The sequence below is a fragment of the Haemaphysalis longicornis genome, unplaced genomic scaffold, assembly GCF_048455015.1.
Source record: "Haemaphysalis longicornis isolate Haplotype H1 unplaced genomic scaffold, Haemaphysalis longicornis Haplotype H1 scaffold_9, whole genome shotgun sequence".
Lineage (NCBI taxonomy): Eukaryota > Metazoa > Arthropoda > Arachnida > Ixodida > Ixodidae > Haemaphysalis > Haemaphysalis longicornis.
The window spans coordinates 54406344-54429962 of NW_027526460.1; the positions used below are offsets into that span (position 1 = coordinate 54406344).

Sequence of the window (23619 nt, forward strand, 5' to 3'; positions counted from 1 at the left end):
CGTTAATGCACGAAAAAAATGAGCACATCGCGCTTATTTTCCACATTGAAGACCCTGAAGAGTCTGGCGGTTGGCTTCACTGGTTAAAGCCACGGCACGGATTGTCATACAAGACAGTGTCCGGCGAAGCAAAAAAATACCGTCAGCTTCTTTTCTTGCGTTTCAGAAGAATTTGCTCCTGGATGTTGAAAAGAGAAATGCAGAATAAATTGGCTAGCTACTTCGACGTTGCTAAATAAAAGTGAGTTCCTCACGGAGTATGCATCATTTTCGCATAATGCGTTTTATTTTCCAGTTCCAGTGGATAATGTATCAACGGGATTTCCCTGTATTTATATTTGGCACGAGAAAAACCATGCTATAAATGATTGACACTCATTCTACATTTATCAATCTAGCTGTTGAAAATGCACAAAAGCAGTGATGATACAACATCGATTGCAATTTGTTTATTTAAAAAACAGTAATTCTTTTATGCGATGAGTATATCTACAACAGTCCTGGGTTTTGAGAAGCTCCAAAAGCGAGTTGCTTTGGGTCATGATGGCTTCATGGTGCATACCAGAGCCTAGAGCTGAAAAAGAAACAAAGAAACAAAGGGGTGCCATCATTAGAATATGTCTGTACCAATCGGGACAAAAACATCACGTGGCATTCTGTCTTATTGTATGGGTCAGTGGTCAGTTGATAAGAAGTCTATTACAAGCCTCTCAATATTCTGTATAAAGGCCACATGTATGTACAATATTTTAGGAAATCGAAATGTTTTCGATCAGTGGCCGTTAAAAGTGGAGATTTTCTGTACTGTAGCTGGCAAGATTTACTCCATGGGTGGATGTTAAGCTTCTCCTCCCACAGAAAAAACTCCGAGGAATTATAATCCGTCCTTATGAGTGCAGCTGTAAACGCATTAATGCTTAATTAAACGTCACTGAATGCGTCTTCGATTTTGTCGCTGCGAGTTCTGTGTAAGTTTTCCCGCGTTGTACGTGCGGTGTACTGGTATGGATGGTCACCCTTCGCTCGAAGACACGACCACCTACGACCTATGTACTTTATATGTCCTAGTGGTACGATACCTACTACCATGAAAAAAAGCCCTGCGCATTAGGGAGTGCTGCATAACTGGGTGAGGCCAGCGCGGCATGCTTGCTGACATTTTGCTGCCGCCATCAGCTGAACGGCGGCCGTAACCTCCACCGCGCAATGCGCTTTCCGCATCGCTCTGCCCATGCCCACGCCAAACGGGCAGATGCAGGCGGCAAACATTGGACAATACACCAGTGCGTACACGTGCTGCACGACTGGCACTAAATAGAAAAATCACGGTTGATAAGAGTTGGACAATGTATTTCCGCGAATAAGCTTCACGTGTCGCAGCAAATGCGAGGATTAAGAGCTCTTTTGCAGTTACAAACAAACGATGCCGGCTTTTAAGCTGGATGGGCCATTTATTTCTTTTGCATAAAAAGTTGCACTTGGGGATGGAATTTGACGTTTTGCACATACAGATGTTTCGTGGAAGTTTTTCTTTAACTTCATTTGCTACTGCATATAGCATTGTTAATGTTATGCTTATGTATTTAGGAAGCCTTTCTGCAGAACTCCTTATTTCTCCATTAGCTATAGAGCATGGGAAGCACAGGTACAGTATTTACACCTTTCTAGTTCGGGGTCAAGAAGAAAGAACTTTCCTCCTACATAGCTTAGTGGCTTACCTTCGTCACCAAGGTACGGCTGCTGGACTACTCAGTAGTTACCGAAGGATCGGAATCCGCTGTATCCGCCGAATCCACCAAATCCTCCGAGACCATATCCTCCGAATCCACTGAGTCCTCCAAGACCGTATCCTCCGAATCCGCCGAGGCTGCCTAGGCCGTATCCGTATCCACTGAGTCCTCCGAGGCCATATCCTCCGAATCCACTAAGTCCTCCAAGACCGTATCCTCCGAATCCACCTAGGCTGCTTAGGCCGTACCCTCCGAATCCAAGTCCGCTGAGCCTGTATCCTCCGAATCCACTAAGTCCTCCGAAGCCATATCCTCCGAGTCCAGCAATACTGCTTAGGCCATATCCTCCGAATCCACTAACTCCTCCAAGGCCGTATCCTCCGAATCCGCTCAGTCCTCCGAGTCCACCGAATACTCCTGGGCCATATACTCCGAATCCACGAAGTCCTCCGAGGCCGGATCCTACCAGTCCGTTACCTCCCAGCCCGTAGCTACCTAGGTTGTATCCGGTGATGCCACCATATGGGCCAAGGCCACCATATCCGAGAAGGCCGTTGAGACCGTAGCCTCCGAGGCCACCATAGCTTCCAAGGTTGTACCTTCCAACAAGGCCATATCCTCCAAGGTTGTATCCAACGGGTACTGGGGCGACGACTGGAGCTGGGAAAGGCACTGGCCTAGGAACTGGGACTGGGTGGGGCACTCGAACTGGAACTGGGTGTGGGCGGGGGAAAGGAACTGGGAATGGGCGTGCAACTGGAACAGGGAATGGGCGTGGAACTGGGACTGGCCTTGGAACTGGAACTGGGAAGGGGGCAGTGACGAGGTGGGTTGGGATCGGGACTGGGAAGCGGGCTGACCTTCCACTCAGGGGGTCGACAACTTGTCCAACTCCGGTTTGGAACCCAACAAATCCTTGGCGGACTCCGTTGCCAAGATGTCTGACGCCACGGGCACCAGCTAGGAGGCCTCCCAATCCACCATATCCTACGAGACCACCGTATCCTCCAAGGCTTGATACTCCGTATCCACTAAGTCCTCCGAGGCCATATCCGCCAAATCCGCTAAGTCCCCCGAGGCCGTATAGTCCGTATCCACGAAGTCCTCCGAGGCCGTATCCTCCGTATCCGCTTAGTCCTCCGAGGCCGTATCCTCCGTATCCACTAACTCCTCCAAGGCCATATACTCCGTATCCACCAAGTCCTCCGAGACCATATCCTCCGTATCCACCAAGTCCTCCGAGGCCGTATCCTGCTAGACCGCTGTAACCTCCAAGCAGACCATATCCACCACCAAGGCCATATCCGCCCAAGCTGTATCCTCCAAGTCCGTATCCACCGTACCCGGAGAGCAGGCTGCGGTAAGACTGGCCGAGGGCGCCGTTGAAGGCTGCATGAATGCACAAAAGTGAATCGTAGGGTTATAGAACTGTGATTTTCTGCATTTTTTCTTAATTAGATCTCCATGCAAGCAATAACAATTTGCCTATCCGCTCTTGAGGGCTAAAGACGGCGTCGATGCAGCTTTCAAGCTTCTATCAATTAACGTCAAATTTTGTATACCAGAGGCCATTGCACTAGGCGATGAATAGTTTCTGTACATCCAGTGTGCTTGCGGTTCCGGGATGGATTGAAATTTTATTTTTGTTAAGGTCTTTACTATAAAGCCGTCAAAAAACAAGAAAAGTTACCTTCACCGGAGCAAAACAAAAACGTATTTTTTGGAAACGATCATTACATTGAATGTTTACTCTTTGCTTGTGTTACTATAAGCCTTTTAACAGCATAGTTCGCTTACCAAAACTCCATATCTACTCCCTTGGGACCCTTATAGCTGTAGTTTAGTCGCATTCACATATTGTCGGTGTACTTGGAAGGAAATTGTTACACTAATGTATGCCGGGCCTGGACCGTTGTTGTTATGCGTCGTATTATTACACCGACTACTTGATTGGTGTAGCATGTGTTCGTATACTTAGACTCTCCCCTCTTGCTCTCTCCTTCCTTGTAAATTTGTTTGTCTCGGTCGTAATTGTTAAATGGTTTGTGTTTTAGCAATAGAAATACTATTGTACGTAATAGGTATAGTAAAATGCAAGTAAGCTTGGTGGTAAGAGTCGTGACCGTGCTAAAGTATTGTCAATAACTAATAAATAAAGTTTGGCCGTTCGGTGCAATGATGGCACTCATTGTCTGGAAGGGGATTGGCTTGGGTTGATTCATCCAAACGCCCGTACTCTCTGTGTAATTTGTATAGCTATCTCAGATGAACCCGGATACACCAGGGGCATTATTGCCGTAGAGGCAACTTGTATGAAAGTGAGAGAGGGAATGTGTGGCTTTCTCTTCCCTGTTGCGTATTGCTTCCTACAGTGCATTTAGTTTCTTCTCGTCATCCCTGCAGAGCAGCATGTAGGTGACAACCCGAAAGACCTTCATGCTTTTCTCTAATAAAGAGCCTTGTATATGACCTGGCAAAGTAGAATACCCCGACCTTGGGTCGAAATATATTTGTCCTAATTACCCGTGTAAGAAGGAGAGATGTTTGGAAGCCACCAAGGACGTGACAATGAATATAATGAATATATACAATAATGAAATACTCATTACGAGCGTATTTGTAGCTGGTGTCATTCACTAAGGGGTTTTATCGTGCTAGAAATAACATCGCAATCTTATTAGAAGTGACTCGTTTGCTACCTTAGAAACGATGTCCCAAATCACGTTTTCAAGGTTGTTCAACCCTATACAAGCTCGAGCTCAGGGTACTGTCGGATATGCAGAAGCAAAAGCAACATGCTTGCTTCTGCAAGGTCCCTGGAAATACGTGCACATCGCGGAAGACATATAGAATGTTTTTTTTCTCTGGTTACAGCGACCTCAAGCATCAGCAAGGGGTGTAATACGGCAACAGGACATTGAGATGCAATGGTTAGCAGATATAGCGAGCTATCCTTTAAGTAATTCTCAAGCATTAATATTAGGGAAAGTAGGGAAGACCTGAAAAACTCACCAACGGAGAGAAGTGCGACCACCACGAAGGTCTTCATCCCTGATATGGCCAAGGAGCTTCCACTGGTGCTGTTCGAGAATCCGGTCGGAGATTTTATATATTTGAACCGCGCATTGTTTTCCCGCTGTTGCCGCGGCGGATAGCCAAAGAACAAAAATTAATGTCACCCTGGTTTTTGTTCTTTGTTATTCAGAATGCACTTCATGCCAGACAGCAGTTGTTCAGAGAAAAAAAATAATGCTGTGAAGATATATCAGTAGCGACATTACGAAATCATAAAAAGGTTCCTTCGCTGCTAAAAACGGGTGGAAGAAAGAACCGTTATAAAAATTATGAGAACAGTATATGGAGCAAGATTTGTCTAAACTAACCTTTACTGTCGACAGTCAAGGGCTTATGACAATAAGAGCACGGTAGGCATTTTTTTGTAGCGTTGAAGCATGATAAAAAAATCGCGATAATTATTGTGAACTTAGCACAGTAGAAAAGTATTGTTAAAAATTCAGCGATACGAATGGGAGTTCGAGACCTCCGTTAGCGACAAGAAAAACTGCTGAAGTGCTACAAAAAAAGAATCCAATATTCAAGCCTAGGGCGGAAAATTGGAACCGGGCATAGAGTTATTGTAGTCGTGATTTTGGTCGAACGACTGCATTTAGATTCGCAGCGTGAGTGTGCCCTAATTTGAGAAGGAAGTTACGGCGAGTGGTGCTGCATCATGATTTTGAGTTGCTGGAGACATGACTGGGACTTCCGTAGTCATAATCATGACCGAGCACTGAGAGGTACAAAATTATCTTTGTTTTAAACTAGTGATTTTTGGCATAATTGCGCAAGCACATAACTCTAATTACGCATTTTTGTAATTGTAATTTGCAGTTGAATTTCTAATCTTGTAATTTTGTAGTTTTGTATTTTGAAAATTCCCATGTTATTTTTGCAGCTATGTATCTGGTTTTTCAGTGCTACATCCCATCAACAGAAATGAGCTCATGTAATTGGAAGTTCGAAGGGAACGAAAATTGCAGAGAATTATTACGGCGTCATGACAAACTAATCAGTAGTAAGTTAACCCCTGTCGGAAATGAATTTGTTTCAGCAGTCTTAAGCCTTCCAATTTTTTATGACATGAGTTTATCCCAACTTGAAGCTCGTTCACTCCCCTCCCGTCCAATAAACGTTTTGCATGAGAGAAAAAGTAAGGGGTACCTAAGTTTTCCCTTATGTTGTCAGAAAGCTTGAGGATGAATTCTCTCACAGAGTTGTGCAAAGTAATATTGCTGCATTTTGTGTCACTGCGTTTTGTGCTGATGGCTTTAGTGTTGCTGATGTCTGACGTCCCGAAACCCTAAAGACGACAAAGCGTCCGTATTTCGTGGTTCTCAACACCACAATTTTTCTGTTTGCGTATTTTCTCTTCGTTGCTATGAGGAAAAGCCTTTTCCAATCTCCCTTGTTAAGCCTCTGCTAACCCTTAATGTCAGGTAGCCCTACTGTTGAGGCTAACGATGTGCCAAGATGCGTCAAACGTGTACGTTAAGCTGCGGATTCCGCGTGATGACGTTGGACCTAAAAGTAGGAGGTTAGGCCTCGCTTCGAACCGTCGTACTCCTGCGTCCTTATTGCCGTCCGCTGCGCCAGCTATTCGACACGTTACGTTTTGGGCTTTTCACCATCACCAATTTTCTCGCAGCGACATGACGCGTTGCAGCAAGTGGGGAGGTTAGGCCGGCGGCTCATAGGGAGATTCGCAGCCTGTAGGAATTAAGAAGCTAGGCTTTCGGCTTCACCTTCTTACCTGGTTACACGGACAATGGGGGGGGGGGGGGGGGGGGTGCGGGTTTTTATACTAACCTTGGCAGGTAATGCATCAGCGATACGGACACATTAAAATTAAGACAGATTTTTTGCTTGAGACCCAGCCAGTAAAAAACCAACGGCCGAATTTGTGGCCCTCAATACCAAACATGCCGCAGAACATTTGACCAATGCGGAAGACAGCTAAGGAACGCAGCGGAAAGTACTAACAATACCTGGGTCCGGATAGGCCCTAACTAGAATTTAAACCTGTAAAAATAGTATAGCAATTGAGCCCCAACGAGCGAGGGTAAAATTATCAGCGCTGTTGGGGTTACGCGAGGCTTGAAAGAATAGGTAGCTCCTTTCGAGGTACAGACTGAAAGGACCACACGTATATTAGCGGCCGTTTATCAAGACAAGAATAGAGCATCTAGCCACGATGACTGGGAGGAATGCAGCGAAATCCAAGTAACAAAAGCTTGATGTGGGCGAGTTGGTACATACTGCTAAAAATTAATCGGCGCTAAAACAGGGACTAAACGTCCCTGTTTTAGCGCCGATTAATTTTTAGCGAAATCCACCTCTTTTTTTTACACTTTGTAAGACAGGCTTCAAAATGTTCAATGGTGGACATCGTTTGTACGACCAAGGGCCTCCGGAAAGAATGAAGCTTGGGTACGATTGCTAATCGTGAAAGCGATAACAGGGAATGGTCAGAAAATCAAGAGTATTTAATGGTCACGACGTGGCGAGAAAGTTGAATAGGAGGTAAATATTAATGGTCCGAAGAGCGCACATTTCAATAAGACGCTACGACGGTGAAGCATTTGTCAGGTTCTTTTAGCATGCCGAATAGGCAATAGATAGGTATTAACCTAGTACCTGACCATGACCTGAGACAATATGGCAAACCTAGGAGAGTATCACATAGACAACCCTGCTGGGGGAACAGTTTAAATAGGCAGTCGGACTGATAAAGTGATGCAATGGTTGTGTTTGCTGCGAGCTAGTAACAACCTGAGAACAATTGATATCTTGGTCTGAAAACAGAATAAAAGATGCATATAGAAAAGACTCAATGGTAACAACAAAAAGAAAATCGACTTTATAGTGAATGCAAATCTAGGTTTTCTGCAGGATATTGATGGGGGAGGCAATGTAAAAGGCAACCATCACAAGGTCTTGGGGAGCACGGTTAGGTTGTATCTCCGAAAAGAAAACACGAAACGAGAACATGGAAGGACGACAAAAGTTGCAATCAGTAAGAGACATTTCCCGGGATTTGACTAACGCTTCAGAACAAATTCGCGAATTTCACCGAACAAAAAGAGATAGCGTGGACATACAACCATGTTAGAAGACGCTTTCGGTAGACCGTTCCGCTAAACGGTTTGCTTTTTAACACGAGTGAGGTTATGAGAATTTCAGGTTCAAGGCAGAAGACTGACGTGAAGTGATTGTCAAAATTAAGGGGGTGAGTGATATTCGTGCAAAGATCATGGCGGATATTGAAGAGGCTTTAGAAAGTGGGAAAAATGAGGGGGAAAGAAGAAGCTTGAAATGAGAAGACAGAAAGTAAAACTTATGCACTCGATCACGGAAGGGGCGGCATAACAAACCCCTTGGATGAGATTTTAAAAAGTACGTAAATATTTTATTCATGTTCGCTCAATAGCACGGTTAGGCCGGGGAACAGTAGTAAAAAGACTAACTTGGTAGGCTAGATAGATTACTAGGCCAGCACGGGGACACCTGTTTGTAGCGCAAGCTACACTACGCTACCTCGGGCAGTCTTCGCGGGGTGACCAGTTTTGCCCTTCAGCGCTAGAGGTCAAACCACACCCTCTTCCGCAAACGCCCGGCACAGAGCAGCGGCCCGATAACGGGGAGAGATAGGCGGCAGGGGAGAGATAGGCGAGGTGGGATAACAGACGTGCGCGGGACCCGTGCGCGGGACGTGGCGGAGGAAGGCGAGGAGGCCGCCGCAGAGATAAGCGCACGCTAGCAACGAAGTCCACGAGGCCACTTGCGGCGCAGAACCGTGTGCGATAGACGACGAACATCCAGTTGTGGTCTCTCGTACAGCGGTGAGGCTTAAACAACACCATGAGGCGAAAAAGAGGAAAAACGCTACCGTCGCGTGCAGCTTCGCTACCTTCAAGTCTTACGCATTAGTGTGAGCTTCCTTCATTTTTTATGTTCAACCCTCATTCTGCTTGCTCTGGAAATAATTGATCGATTGATTCATTGATTGCTTGGGACATGCCTCAGCAGCATCGGTTGCAATAACTCTGCAGCAGTAAACATTCCTGTTTGTAAAACGCTGTCCAGTATCCACTTCGGATATGTGATAACTATATGTATGTACCACCCAGTTTAATAGCACTAACTATGGGCTGGTGGCAAAGATACGGAGCCTAGGCCTAACGTCAAGCTTTGACGCCTTTCAAGACCCGCGGCTTCGAAAACGTCGAGTACAATGAGCAACGTTTCCAATCAATACCAATACACGAAATGACCCCTGAAAGCGCCGCGTTAGCCCTACGGTTAACTTACTTTAAAGCTGAGTCTGACGACATGCTAAGCAGCGTGCGGTTCATTGTACGTTGAGCTGCACGTAACAGTTCACGACGTCAGACCTGAAATCGTCACGTTAGGCCTAACGTGGGGCCGTTTGATACCCGTGTCGCCTCTTGCTTCTACGGCGGATAATCTTTTAGCGAGCGAGTTATGAACTGAAAAGTGCGAGAGGCTTCATATACGGCCACGGCGATGGTCACGTACACTTGCGTGTAACAAGCAAAATTATGTAGGCACATTTGGCGACGTTTTTCTCAGGTTTTCTTACGATCCTCGTGGTGTCCGTATGCATGCCAGCATAGCACTGATCCGTTGTAAATGTACATTTACTCATCTTAAATTTTAGTTTATCATCATATTTCTCAGGGATCGGTGGAATCCATATGATATATCGCTTAGCCGATAGTTCTTTCTTGCAATGGTCGGCATTTGTGTGTCTAATTGCACCTTCGCAGTAACTCGGCTTTTATAATTTTTTTTGTATCATTTTAAACTATGACTATTTTATATTAAGAGTAGCCTGCAATGTATGGTTAAGCTGGGCCGGCCTTGGTCACGGACGCTTTTTTTCAGGGGGTGAAATATTATGCATAGGTGTTTTCGATTAGGCGCACAGAATTTATTTACTCTTCCGTAATAGAAAGACTGAGTAGTCAGGGGTTCTCAAAGTTGGTTGGGTAGAACAGAAGGGTTGCTCGGCTTCTTGTTTAGTGTTTCCTGAACCGCCTGTTTGTCCAGCCCTCTTTAGTTACGTTTTTTAAAGGAGCCATGAATAGAAAATGCAAGTTGGTTTTATTCGAAAGATTTCGTGTTTTATAGTGCCCCCAGCGCTTGTCCGGGTACAAACGGTGCTTTATTCACTGAGAAATTAAACAATTCAGGTTAAAATTTTGATTTTACCGCTCAATCGTGCGTTTTCGTGGTCCCAAGTGACATCACGGGAACCGACCGCTCTGCAGCCTAGAGTACCTTCATTCACGCATCCGCCGTACAGGGTAGAGACACGTATACGCTGGCGCCGCCATTTTCGGTTGCTCGCTCGCCGCCGAAGCAAGTCATTGTGTCAAAACCGCGCTAAAATTATCGCCGCAACGCGGTTTACTGGAGAAGTTTGAATCATATTGTCTGTTTCGCGTTGCTAGGTCTCGTGGGAAACGCAAAGAATAACGCGTTGAGCCCGTTGGCCCAATTGCGGCGGCACGGGACCGTTCAAAGGTTGTCTCCACCCTCTACAGCGGAGTTGGTTTGTTCCGGCGTTTCTTTACGTTCCGTAACCTAGATGGCGCCACCATACCGTGGCAAGCGTTTGGTTTGTTTTTGCCCGCATTTAAACCTGGCTTGTTTTTGTTCTGGGAGAAAATATTCGTTCCCTGAAACAGTGCTCGCTCGACAAATGGGGTCACGTAAGACACCGTTGCTTGCGTCAATCGGCCAGTGTCGTCTGAGACAACCCCAAGCCCCGTAGTGCTGTGCAGCTGGCTAAACCAAGCATGCTGTGCGCAGTACGAACAGCAGAACGCCTCAGTACTTCTATGTTTACATGTGCTTTCGTAACTTCCACTGTTTGTCCCATCATTCTTATTGCTTTGTAAAGAATGTGCCCTAAATTTAAGCGCAAATCGCTCGTTCGTCTAGTTTGTAAGCTCTACCTAATTTTCGTCTGCTTCTGCCAGCCTCCGCCAATCGCACAGCTTAGCTCATGTGACATCATAGGTTCAGTTGCGGGAAATGAGCTGGTGGGTCGCATGACCATTCCCGTTTTTCCTAATTATGTAGCTTATTTGAGCGAAGTTTACGTTAAAAGTGGTGTCAGTATGATTCTAACGAGACAATCTTTTGAATGAACCAAACTTGTGTTTTCTCTTCATGGCTCCTTTAAAGGAGAACGCATTAAGTGCCCTATTTGTGAAAATCCGTCTTCGCCATCGTCGTCGTTGTAGTAGTTGTTGTCGGATCAAGAAAATGCACGGGGCTGTACAGAGTAAATATACAATGAAATTTGAGCTCGTGTATTTACAATAGCAGCTCAATGCTCTACTACACTGCTCTATCTCCGCACTTTGGTAGCGGAGAACAGAAGTTGTCGTCGTTGTTCCTTGATTGAGAGCACATACCCACCTGGGAAATTGGCCAGGAATCAGGTTCATTGGAGGGCTAATCTGCCCGCTTCACAAAACTCACAAAACTCCGTATTAAAAACGTGATAGTTGTGGAATGGTGCGTGACTAGTGACACCTGAACGTGATTGCACGTGAGCAGAACAGGCGGCCAAGTCGCACAAAATCCTGACCGTAGGGAAGATGTGGCGTGTTCTGACGTAATTCGATTCGTAATACAAAAAAAATGAAGAAAGAGACGCAAACACGGTGTATTACAAAAGAAGCCGTTGAAAAAAAGTTCCGTCAAAAGACAAAGAAACGAAAGCAAAGAAAGAGACGCAGGTACGACGTAGCCCTAAAGAAGTTGTTAATAAGTACCGCCAAGCTTTCGCCTTCAAAGCACGCTCGTGAGCAGGCTTGATTGCTCCGAAGAATATTTCTTACCAATGTAAGTGCGAATAAAACGTTCCTAGCACAGAAAACTTGACGCAGAACTTAGGTGGATTCATTAGCAGATGTGAGGGTTGCTCTAAGTGAGGAAGATTCCTGCATCACCCCCTGTTGTGATCAAAGCTTATTTCGCCCTTTTTTACAACGCATATGCTTTCGAGCGCACTAGCCGTGCATTTCGCAGCGTGTTCAGTTTATCATGCAGAATCCTGGCGAACAATCACACACACTCTCCTGCCTGTTGCCAACGAGATATTTGGGGCACGGGCCAGCGCTGTTATTTGAAAAAAAGAAAGAAAGCCGTTCCACTCAATGTGAAAGCTGTCGGAAGTGCAGGGCTTTGATTCGACATAATGGGCTGTGGCGCCGTTATCCGCTCACTCTTAGCACCCATCCCGCTCTTCGCAGCCCTGTCTCATTCCTCTCCTGACGAATTCGACGAAGGTTTGTCCAACGCATTTCAAATTTCCCGCCTTCGCAGTGCTCGCGCGCCCCCTGCCTGAAACTGCGCCAGCAGCAGTTCTGTTCTTTTTGTGCTTGCTTTTCTCCCGCACGTGCCGGTGTTGCACTGCCACTTTTTTTCGCTTACTATTGTAAAAGCCAATCCAGCGAGCGTTCCTAACTAAATGAACGCGGGAGCTGGTCGTCAATTACCTATATTTTGCCTCAAATGTACCTGCAGTTTTCTTTGCGCTAAGCAACATGCAGATTAATGACAAACGCCAGGGGTTCACGTCTTTCGAACGCTTATGGCTATATAAACCACCTGGCTTTCGAAGCCTGTGTCGGACGCCGCGACGACGGTACGCCGTGTGGCTCTACTTATGTCCAACGAGCGAAGTACGGCGACCAGGTGATCGCCTAAAGTGCTCTGCACTTAAAAATATGTGTAATTGTCCCGGAATCGCGGGAAACTGTCGCAGAAACCCATACCAAGACAGCTATCCGACTTTTCAAGCGACCGTATACTCTGCCTGCAACCCGCTGTGCTACGTTTTTTGGAAGTCACCCACCGACATATTCGATGACAATTAAGCGAGTTTACAACCGTAATACGTGTATAGATTTCCTTCGTTTATAGGCGTACCGCATATACCGATTGGACGCAAGGCTCTCACTGCTATCCTTGGCTTCATGCGTTCAGCCATGGCGATACTCAAACGCAATTCACAGCGCATGCACCTTCATCAGTCGCCTGTCACCCCGCAGGCGAAAAATAATGAGGAGTAAAAAGGCGTTCAAGGGACCCTTCAACCCTTTTTTCAACTTTTTTCAGATCTTAAATGCTTGCAGAACGTAGTCAACCAGCACATCCCGTACTTTGATTAGGTGGTCCCAAAGTACCTCAGCCAAAAATTACTGCTCTATGCCCGTCGGATAACTTAGAAACTTGCTCAAAAGATTTTTCTCCCTTTCCGTGTCTTGGCGTTCCTCCACCGCTCGAATTACGTCATTACAGCGAAGTAGCGGGTATTGGCCGGCTTTCCTTCTGTTGCAGCAATGAACGCATCCGATAGTCACTCCGTGCTGGTGATAACTGTACCCTTCGCAGTGCTTTCACATGCGCAGGAAAGAGTGAAATTGATTATCACAAGTTTTGCAGATTCTCTTTAAGTGTGGAGCAGAAAGCTTTATATGGTGTTGGTTCCGCGCTGGCTATGACATTCGCTATTGGTGGAAGCATGCTTGTCGAAAATCGGTTCCTGTGTGCGTCCGGTATAATCCCGGTAAGGAAGACTGGTTGCTTTATTTGAGCTGGACGCGCGGCTTAGCCATGCTGCGTAATTCACCAGGCGCCTGCTGCAAAGCGCCTGTTCCTGCTCTTGCTTACGTTAATTCCGTAGGCTGCTGGAGTAAGGCCGGGTTCAGACTGTTGTCGCAACTGTTGTGATATCTTTAAATAATGACGTCATTTCACGTATCCATCAACCCAACTGCGCCAAACGCCGTTTTTTTTACGTCCATAGCGCACGATATGGCTGTTACGTCGGTAGTCTGAACATAGCATTCATTCAAGCTTTTGCGCAAAATGTGCGCCGGGCCTTGCTTGCGTCAGTCGGCAGGCGAAACGCGCGTTCGACGCAATGAACCTCACCGAGTCATCTGGATTCTCTGCGTTAGTTGCGCGTCGAAACACAAGCGAAGTCAACAATGCGCAAGCATGACGCCACGTAACCAGAGCAAACAATTGTTGTTGTGTTGCTGTTTTTGGGTGACGTTGAGTCAAACGCAAGTTGTACGTGGAAGCAATTGTGCAAACACTTTCTTCGGTACTATAAACAATGCACATAGTAGGAGAGGGCTCAGCGGCGACAATACGCAGGCTGAAAGGTGTCGTAAGCAGAGAAAGTTTCGCTCAAACTGGCGTCATAGCGCCGCCAAGCCGGAGAAGACTCATTGGCGCTGGATATTTATGCATGTAAAATATTAAGCGAGTGAATTACATGCACTATGCTATGAACCATAGCAATGTAGGCTGTAGCGGAATAACCGACTATTTTTTTGGCATAAAATGGAAAGTAAAGAAAGAATGACCTTTATCTGAACAGAAACTAATTCACTTCTGCTCCAAGCGCTCAGGTATAAGCAGAAAAATTTACAGGGCCCCTTACGTTAGTCCTAAGATGACTTGAAGATGATAGCCTGAGTAGGGGTGACACAGTTCCATGTTCTCTTTTTCCATATTTACGCTTAGAGTAGACATATCTTTCTACCTCTTCCAGCGTGACTTTTGCACCGACAATCCTTGCTTTGATGCCCAAACAAATTTATTTTATCATCCACATTTTTCTCATCTTATTTAGCCTGGCTAAGTAGTCACGTTAATGCGACTACTAATGAATCGTATAAACCTGACGGGTTACTTAGATTAGTCATCCCCTTAAATCCCTGTGTCACCAGTTTAATCGATTAGTGATTTGTCTTTATCCCCTGAGTCATCTACTTTAATCACGTAGACACCCATCTAAATACCTTTTAGTCGCTCTGAGACGCTTCGATCCCCTTGATTACCTTATTTCACTGAGTCACGAACTTTGTTTAATTGATTTAACTTTGATTCCTTTGAATTAACGTTTATATCTCTCAGTTAATTTTTATATGGCATAATTCACTTATTTCAGTTTGATATTTCTTAATTGCCTTTGAATCCTTCTAATCCTTCATTCATTTGATTCTTATTTGTGTGTTTGTGCGTATATTGTACCCAGTGAAGTATGATGTTATCATATTCTTTCTTCTGTCTGTAGTTGGGCTTAAGCAATATTGAGTACTGAATTCAACAGAAGAAAATACTCTGGGGTTTCGTGATCATTTTTTCAGGGTGTGTGTATAAATTTACCCTCGCTTGAACTACTTAGCCGCATTGTAGTTTCTTATTATTGTAGTTTCTTAATATTGTTGTGTTGCTTGAACCATATGCCAATGTGTCAACCATTATTGAAATCACTGCATTTATTTTATACCAACAAAATTTTGTTTACTCTTATGTTCTATGATTTCCTTGATCTGAAAATTTAAATTGATTTGATGCTGTGAGTTGTATTATGTCCTTTTAATTGCAATGTATGTGTCTCTATTGTATACTTATACGAAATTTCATGTTCACGCCCTTCCTGCTAAAACCCCTAACGGGATTGGCAGTGTCTTAAAATAAATAAATAAATAAACCAGCTATGTATTCCCCATTCATTCATTTGGTCCTTCTTAATTCAGTTTGGTTACTGTTAATTCATCTCGATTCCTCCTAATTCCCTTTGAATATTGCTTTGTCATTTTTCTTAGCTTTGCCATCCACTCATGCGCAGTCAAGCCTTGGTCCGCTCTACGTGCCTCTACGAAGTCGGGGTCGCCCGGAATCTTTTCTACGCGATGGGTGTTGACGACCAGACTTCGCAACGGTGAGTTTTGACGACCGTTTCCGGAACAAGTACGACGAGGCTTCCGTTTTACTAAGCGCACAGTATTAAACTAATCCACGGATTAAACTAATATCTGCGCTTGATAAGACGAGAGTTATCATAGCAAAAGCAGTCTCTTTCAAAGACAAGGAAGTCAGTAAAGGTTCTGTGAACCAACAAAAACGGCCTTTTTTTCCGACTACTCGGCGACCGGGAACAAAAAGGGTTGTCAAGCACGTTGAAAACCAAACCAGCACTGACGACCAGGCCACGTATACTTCATAAATCTCGTTAGAGCACAGAACCTAAGCTGAAACGGACAACATCACTCGCATAACCCGCCGCCACCTTTACTCATATCTAAATTTAGTACAGTTAAACCTGGATATAACGAAGTTGACAGAAATTCGCAATTTTGCTTTACATGCAGATTTCCAGCCAAAGCTCGCGTGAACGGAGTAGAATTGAGATCAAAATGCTAGAAATCAGTGACGGTGACCTCACCCTTCAAGAATTTATTTCTCAGTTAAAAACTGCGTGATTTCTGTCTGCTGCTTTTCCACAAGCTTAGTCAATACACGGCACTCCAAAGAAGCCAGGCCACTTACCCCTGTATTCGCAAACGTAAATTGAGTATCACTTTCGCTTTTGACACTTTTCAGTGCCTTAACGCGTTTCAAGGACCAAAGTTATTCTGAAATGGCGCCTATTCGCGAACTTGATTCTTTTTTCCGCGCTCAAGATTGGTGAGGGGTGTGCCGGCTGGGATACTATACCGGACGGCGCCATTCTTGTTTCTAACTGGCGGAGAGGACATTTGAAATTACGAGATTGTCTTGAAAAGACAAAACGTTTCGTTTTCTGGCAGCAGAAATCATCGCCGACGAACCGACACCACAGAGAGCAATGGAGAGGCTCAGTGACTACACGCCGACGGACAAACCTTGCACATAATCGACACCGCACTCACGCGTGAAAACGCCGGGCAGTTTGTGGTGCGGGCAAAATTCGCTAAATTAGTGCATTTCTCAAGCCGATTTCCCAGATAAATAAAAAAAAAAAACAACGGCTCATTAGCGCAGAGAATTTGTGGCATCCAGGTTAACCGTCGCAACGCCTTCGTTACATACAGGTCGCAAAACATTGGTTGCAATGGGACTTGCAACGGAGAATTGAAAAACTTCGTTAAATCGAGGAATTCGTTGCATAAAGGTTCGTTACATCCAGGTTTAACTGTAAATGGTACAAAATTCGATCCTTTTAGAAGGAGAGGGGTGGGGGTTCTGTAGATGCTACAATGCCGCTGTTGGCGACACAGGCTTTCGCATGGCAATTATCTGGCTGAGAGTGCAGCCTTTTTATTAATCTACTCTATGGCGCATGTCCGCGCGCACCCATTTGGGAAAAGGCGAACTGGAAATCTCTATTAAGCCTGCTATATGTAATGACAAAGGAATAACATTTATATTTGCAGTGGAATAATAATATTTGCAAAGGAATAATATTTATATTCTCAGCAAATTTATTGTTCCTGTCTGTCGTGAAGAAGGTCAGTTTATTCATAAAGTAACTTACCGATTTATTCTACACAGCACATATCGATGACCTACCAATGTTCTAGCATTTTATGCCTAATTTTAGCCACCGCTCCCAAAACAACTTGACCCAGTACGTACCTTGATGAGTTTATGGGAGACAAACTACAACATTCTCCGATTTTTATTTCCACCAAAGTGATAGTAATTCTGAAGGCGTTGCAAACAATAAGGTTTCATATTTACATTTTATACATGTTATTTTAAATATTACAAGAAGTTATCCGAACCGTATTTGATTTTACAAGAAGCTTTTGGAATCCTATTCAACAAGTAACAATTTGGGCGTCGCAAATGGTAGTACGGGAAGCGTTTGCTGTCATATTGCCCATTTTTACGCGTTCGGTGTTTTCTCCGTCATTAAGCTATAACTGTTTTATATAGCATATTTTTATTCTCAGCACTGTCACCTAGAGATATAGGCATACTTTTTTTCACATTTAGCGCATCTTTAAATAGCTGGAATTCGTTAGGTTGGTAACAGGTGTGTACACAAAGTTTATCGTTACAATGTTAAACTAGCTCTTGGTTTACGCACGATGCAGGCTTTTCCTAAGCAAGTAAGACAGTATTAAGTATACCGCCACTGACATCTGTCCCAATTACAGCCGCGATAATAAATAATAAGAAAAAAGCTGCAAATGTCGTCCAAAGACAATAGTCTCACTCCCTAACGTAAACACTTTTTTTTTTTCCCAGCCCACACCCAGGCTCATCCCTCCCGTCTCGCTTCTCTCAATATAAACAGTGTGGAAGTTTGTCAGAGCTAATTCGGTTTTCTCGCCTCATTCCACTGTTAAAGCGCCGTCTATTCGAACTTCTCGTTACTGTTGAACCTAGAATGCGGCCACGTGGTCCAGGCTCGAGCGCTAGTCCTTTTTGTGTTTTTTGGTTAAAACACTGTTTTCAACGTGTAATTTTTATTTGCTGCCGCAAAAATCAAGCCGCCGTCTTTTTTTATTCGAAAAACACTGCAATTACGACTTTTTTATGGATAATTTCCCTTAAATATACCTAATATTATCTTTTTGCTAAAAAAAGATGACAAGTATGAATTCTGTTTTCAGATTTAGAGATTTGGAACATGTTTGCCTATATAAACTTCTCATTCAAGAATTATGTTGAAGTTTGGTCGGCTGGTTAAATTGAGGGTCAGGCAGACAGGCACACCCAAAAATTTTGCGTTTAGGAGGCCCAAGAAAGTCTATCATTTTTAATATCAAAATTTCTGCTTTTCTGCTCTCTGGCGGCCTTATATCACGAAGCATGCGAAAACATGGTTTAATTCGTGTACGTTGCCAGTGCCACTAACGCAAACAATGCCAAGACCAGGTAGTGAATAGAAGTTTACTACGTCAAACAAGCTTGGCGACTGACGCAAGTAACGGGAGGTATACAGGCTTTGCGCGATAGCGCGGACGGAGAGCGGGCGCTGTGCCGACAGGACTAACGTAAGAACAGGAGGTACAGACGGCACGGCGCCCAGGAGACGACTATGACGAAGGCACGCAACGTCACTAAATCGCGCTCTTACTTGAAAAATAAAAAAAGCCGCCTGTCTGCTTAACACGGAAGGAAGCCCGGCGCCGCCAACTAAGGGTGCCACGAGCAGGGGTGCGCCGATGCACTGAGTCGTCTGCTCGCCATCGCTTTTTTCTTCCCTCCACCCGCACCCTCTTCCACAACAGTGGGGAAGGAAGCGCGAAGCGGAGGCCACGCGAGGTATAGTGATTTTGAATTTCGCGCCAAATGCAGCGTGACACTACACGAAGCGATGGCTGAGTACGTGACTTCAAGGCTAACCGCAAAGACGTAAAGTTGAATAAAAGAACCGGATGGACGTTTTTAAACTACAGTATGTCTGAGCTAAATTATCGTGAAGCAGGCTGTCCGAAGAATACAACCTAGAAGAGGGCGTACAAGGTTCAGGAGAGAAGACTAACATAATCATACGCGGAATTTCGGCATTCGTTCGAAGCGAAAAATAGGTCGATACGTCTGTGACATTCCAAGCAAAGCGCAAACGTAGTTTAGGTGAAAGTTACTGCTGACTGAGTTGCGGTTTGTTCAAGACAAAAGGAAGCTCATAGGAGAATCGCATAAAGACGACACAAGGAATGGAGCTCGACAACAATGCTTTGATCGTATTTACTGCCTCCACGGGGCACTTTTTTCTGTGTTAATATAAAGCTCAGCCAACCGATGATAGTCAAATGCAGTGGTTCTAAAATAGAAGGGATGAACTATACGTCCGGACATTTAGAAAAGCCAAAATGAACCAAGCACAACACAATGCGTCGACGTGCTTTCGAAGTTAAAGAAGGATTCCAAGTAAAGCAGAATTCCAAGAAAAGGCTGTTGAGTAATGTCTTGTTCTGTATCCGAGGCTGCAACTTGGTCACATGACGGCATGAATACGACTAGTCACAAAACAAGATGTGTCCTTTCTTTACCATCTACAATATAGCTTTTCTTTTTTACCATGCGAAGCAACTGCGGAGTATTTAGTAACTAAAAAAGCGTGTGTTAGTAGAAGCAGTGAGCGATTAAAACGTGTGAATTTCCGTGAAATCCACACATTCTTCGTAGTTCTCATGACAAAATGTAAGTTGTAGTAATCGTCCTTCTGCTTTTAAATGTGCTTCATCAGAAGCATTTAAGAAAAAATAAATGCTGCTGCTGATGATGATGATAAATGTAAAGAGATCAATCTCTCCCTGAATCTTCTTCGGTTAACCATGACTTGAACCGATATTCGCAGACGAGACGTCTTGCGGGTGAGTTTCGATCCTAGCCGTGCAGACTAATATGGTATTGGACTCGATGAAAACAAGTTAATTTTTTTGTGTGCCGAACTGAGAAATGCCCTAACAACGAGCGTTAGAAGGTCAAGCACCTTGTCGACTAAAGTTACTACGTAACCCATCTATTCGATCCATGCTTCCTTAAACCAGTCCACACCCAAATTACGGCAAAAATATACAGGAATTTCGAGAATGGTGTATAAATGCCTAGATGGTTCTCTGAATTTTCAGTTTGTTCTCTTTGCCGAGTTTCTTGTACTTGCACTATTTAACAACTGCGAGTGCCAATGATGAATTTTCGAGCAAATGCATGACATTGCATGGTTAGTGCACTTTCAAGATTTTTTGCCGTGATTCTGATTGTCTTTTTGTTTTTTTATTTTTCTATTCGCTTTCTGGGGCGGTGTTTAAGACACATAATATTGATTTTGTCCATTGATATTATTTTCTGGATATTTTTTAATTCCATTTTTCTTTTTGTTTTATTTCCTTCCACCGTTATCCCTATTTACACTATTATCCGGATCACATGCGTTAACCTCGTCTGTCATGCATTTGGTGCAAATGCAGAGCGGTGCTATTTTAAGTGTCTTAGCACAATTTTGTTTGTTTCGGTTTGTGTTTTCAATTTTCTGCATATTTTGATTGATTGACTGTACGTTTTAACGCGCAGACGCAACGCAGGTGATGAGGAGCACCGTAGTGGAGTGCTTCGGATTAATTTTTAGCACCTGGGGATCTTTAAACGCGCGCCGAAATCTCGTACACACGGGTGTTTTTGCTTCTCGCCTCCATCAGAAAAGTGGCCGACGCGGCCGGGGATCGAACCCTTGTCCTCGTGCTCAGAAGCACAACCCCTTAGCCACTGAGCCACCGCGGCAGGTTTTCTTCCATTTTTGTCGTCGTTCGCCCTGTGGAAGGGTGTATAAGATGACTATTTTTTGGTTTTCATAGTTCCAAACTACCCGTCTTTTATTTTTAAATTGTTTTGTTGAGGGTGTTTTGAAATTCCTTTGACCAACTGTCTCAATTCGCGCTATTATAGCGAATAAAGCTGTTAACTTCTTGGATTAAGCATTGTTACGCAGATACAGGTCGTTACAGGGTTGATGAACTTGCGCGATATTTTTTGAATGCTTAGGATTGCTTTTTCTTCGGTGTATCTTTATTTTGTCTTCGTCGTGTGAGAGCTGTGACGAAGATAGCATTTTGATGATGATGATGATGATGGTGATGATGTTTGGTTGTTAATGGCCAAGGCCAACTAGGGCAAAGAGCGCGAAGGAAGCGGTTAGACAACTGAGATGAATAGGTGACTATTAAAATTGGTTAGCAAGAACAGGAGTAAAATCAATTGAAGAACGTGAAAATGGCTGGTTTAAAGAACCAGGTTGTGATCATGTGTGATACGGAATGAAGTGTAGAAATTTAACTTTTAGCGGCGCTGGCATCATACAATCAAGAAGACCAACTCTGGGCCGTCCAGCAGGTCCGAGAGGCAATGGCTATGCAGGCCCCGGAGGACCCCGATGGGGGACCGTAAAGGGACGGCCCAGCCGTCCCCTCGAGGATGATCTAGTCCCGATCGACGAGCGCTAGCGTCTCGACGTCAGCGTTAGTTCTGCAGGCTTAATAAAAGTTTATTCAATCAATCAACCAATCTGATAAAAGCTTAAAGATGTTTTACAGAACACATAGGATTCTACCCTAAAAAGTAGGCTGGGTGAGGTGGAATGTGTCGTTTGTAAGGTTCTCTAACGTGTTTTATCGGGTTGTGTCAAGTGCCTTGCGTTGAATGAGTATGTGGATTACGAATTGACCTAGTCCACACCCGCTGCACACAGGTCTTGGTTATCCAGTGAGTAGGGGGGAGTGTGTTACATGTGTACTGCAAGATAGTATTTTCAAAGTTTTGGCAAATTTCATATTTTAGCTAGTTTCTATTTTTATTCTTGCTTTTTAAAATTTTACGTGGAGCAGTGACCTTTATTTACGGTATTATAACAGCTACATGTCCTAACTTCACCAACTATGATTTTGCTCACATGCGTGGCATTCCCCGCTTGGCGCTTTTTGCAATTTTTTGTGGTGTACCGGTACGTATTCTCGGGTGTTTTTATTTTCCCCTTCGTTGTGTGGAGGCGATATATGAGATAAACGCTCTTGATTTGACTAGTTCATTTCTAGTATTTTGCAGTTTTTAATTTTTAAAAATTTTCTTCTACAAATAATGCCTATTAACCCTAATACAACGATTATTAACTATGCTAAATATGCCTTTTTGTGTAGATACAGGGTGTTACACGAGTGGTGCTGTAGGACACTTACGCAGAGAAAGCTTTGACATTAAAATTTCCGCACGCAGAAAATAGTCCTAAAGATGTCAAAAAAGGATTATAGAAACGCAGGTGATGAGGCAGTCCTGTGTGCAAGGTTGCAGCGGTCGTGGGACCCCTACTAGGATGGAATTAGGACCGTGTTATGAACAGCGTTAGCTAGAACGCCGGAATGACAACTGGAACATACTTGTGACCTGACCCAATCTTCAAAATGTACAATACATGCAAAAAACCCCGGTAACAACAACGCGACAGCTACGCTGTAGTCAGGATGCTTAAAATTGTTATCACATGTAGTTATCAGAGCTGTGCGAATACACTGATCCCTGAGTATGTTCCTGGTTACGAGGGTAGAATTGCTTGAGGCTGGGCAAGCTTGCCCATGCGAGGCTGAACAGGGTACGAAGAATGTAGGGAAGAACAAATAGGACTTCGTGCTTGCAAATGGCTCTAGTATCGCCAAGAAATGGATTCTTGGAATCTGCATTCTACAACTTTGGAGAGCGTAGCACTATCACTGCCCTTGGCAAGTCGGTTCAGTAAGCAGGTCTTTTATTTTTCTGCCAACAGAATGGAGTCTTTGAAGCGAACGCATCATGTTCATGTGCTTCCTAGATGCGTCCACAACCTCATCTGCGACTCTATTGTGTTCTTTCTTAGGGTGTCAGTTCCTTGTATGTGGGCCAAGCATGCGTAGTCGCGGAAATGGAGGGCAACGCCGCACGTTGCCCTCCAAGGGCAATGGAGGGCAACGCCGCAAATTGGGTAATGCCGCACGTGTCCTGTCAAAGCATCATCCTGTTTGTCCTTATGAGTACTTGCAAGTCAGTTGATACGCTCTCTAGTTTTTAGGTGGTGATAACTGTCCTTGCTCATTGATAAGCAGTTAGAAAAGACCTTGGAATTTGTGGCAATCCCATGAAGGTCTCGTACATTCAGGTCTCGGATAGTCAAATTAAGCAAAGTACGTTGCACCTAGGCGTCTTCATGACGAATTCACATGGCTAGGCCTTGAGTGTGTTCAAAATGGTCCTAAAGAAGAGATGCCAATTTAACATCAACCAAAATCGGCAATACCATAACGACCACGGGTTGGGCAAGGTGAAAAGAAAGGTTGGTAGCCTGAAATGCTGCAATTTCTAAGAGGTTGTTGGAAGCAGTGATTTCCGCCACAATGAAAGCATAGAAAAGCAAGTAGCTCACTCAGCCTACATTTTAGTTTGTTATCAGTTTCTTAGAGGTCCAGGATTCTGAGCTGCGGTTCACACCAAGTCATCGTTCAGATTATGACGAAACGTACTCCTGAAATAA

General features: G+C 44.3%; 1 protein-coding gene and 1 long non-coding RNA gene across 3 annotated transcripts in view; one reads left to right on the forward strand and one right to left on the reverse strand.

Annotated features, from left to right (window-relative positions):
- The window catches only part of LOC144153197 (uncharacterized), a 68320-nt gene that overhangs the window by 17272 nt on the left and 27429 nt on the right, over positions 1-23619 (reverse strand). Inside the window, exons 3-4 of the mRNA XM_077684851.1 lie at positions 4743-4890; positions 1761-3119 (exon numbers count right to left, since the gene is read on the reverse strand). Coding sequence (XP_077540977.1) covers positions 1761-3119; positions 4743-4890 — 1507 coding nt within the window. The remainder of the gene's footprint in view (positions 1-1760; positions 3120-4742; positions 4891-23619) is intronic.
- Positions 5269-23264, forward strand: LOC144152717 (uncharacterized). 2 transcript variants are annotated; one of them, XR_013319213.1, is made up of 3 exons: positions 5269-5527; positions 15455-15570; positions 23161-23264. It is a non-coding gene; the product is annotated as an uncharacterized LOC144152717 (long non-coding RNA). The 2 variants fall into 2 exon arrangements; XR_013319214.1 differs by lacking the exon at positions 5269-5527 and adding an exon at positions 5718-5805.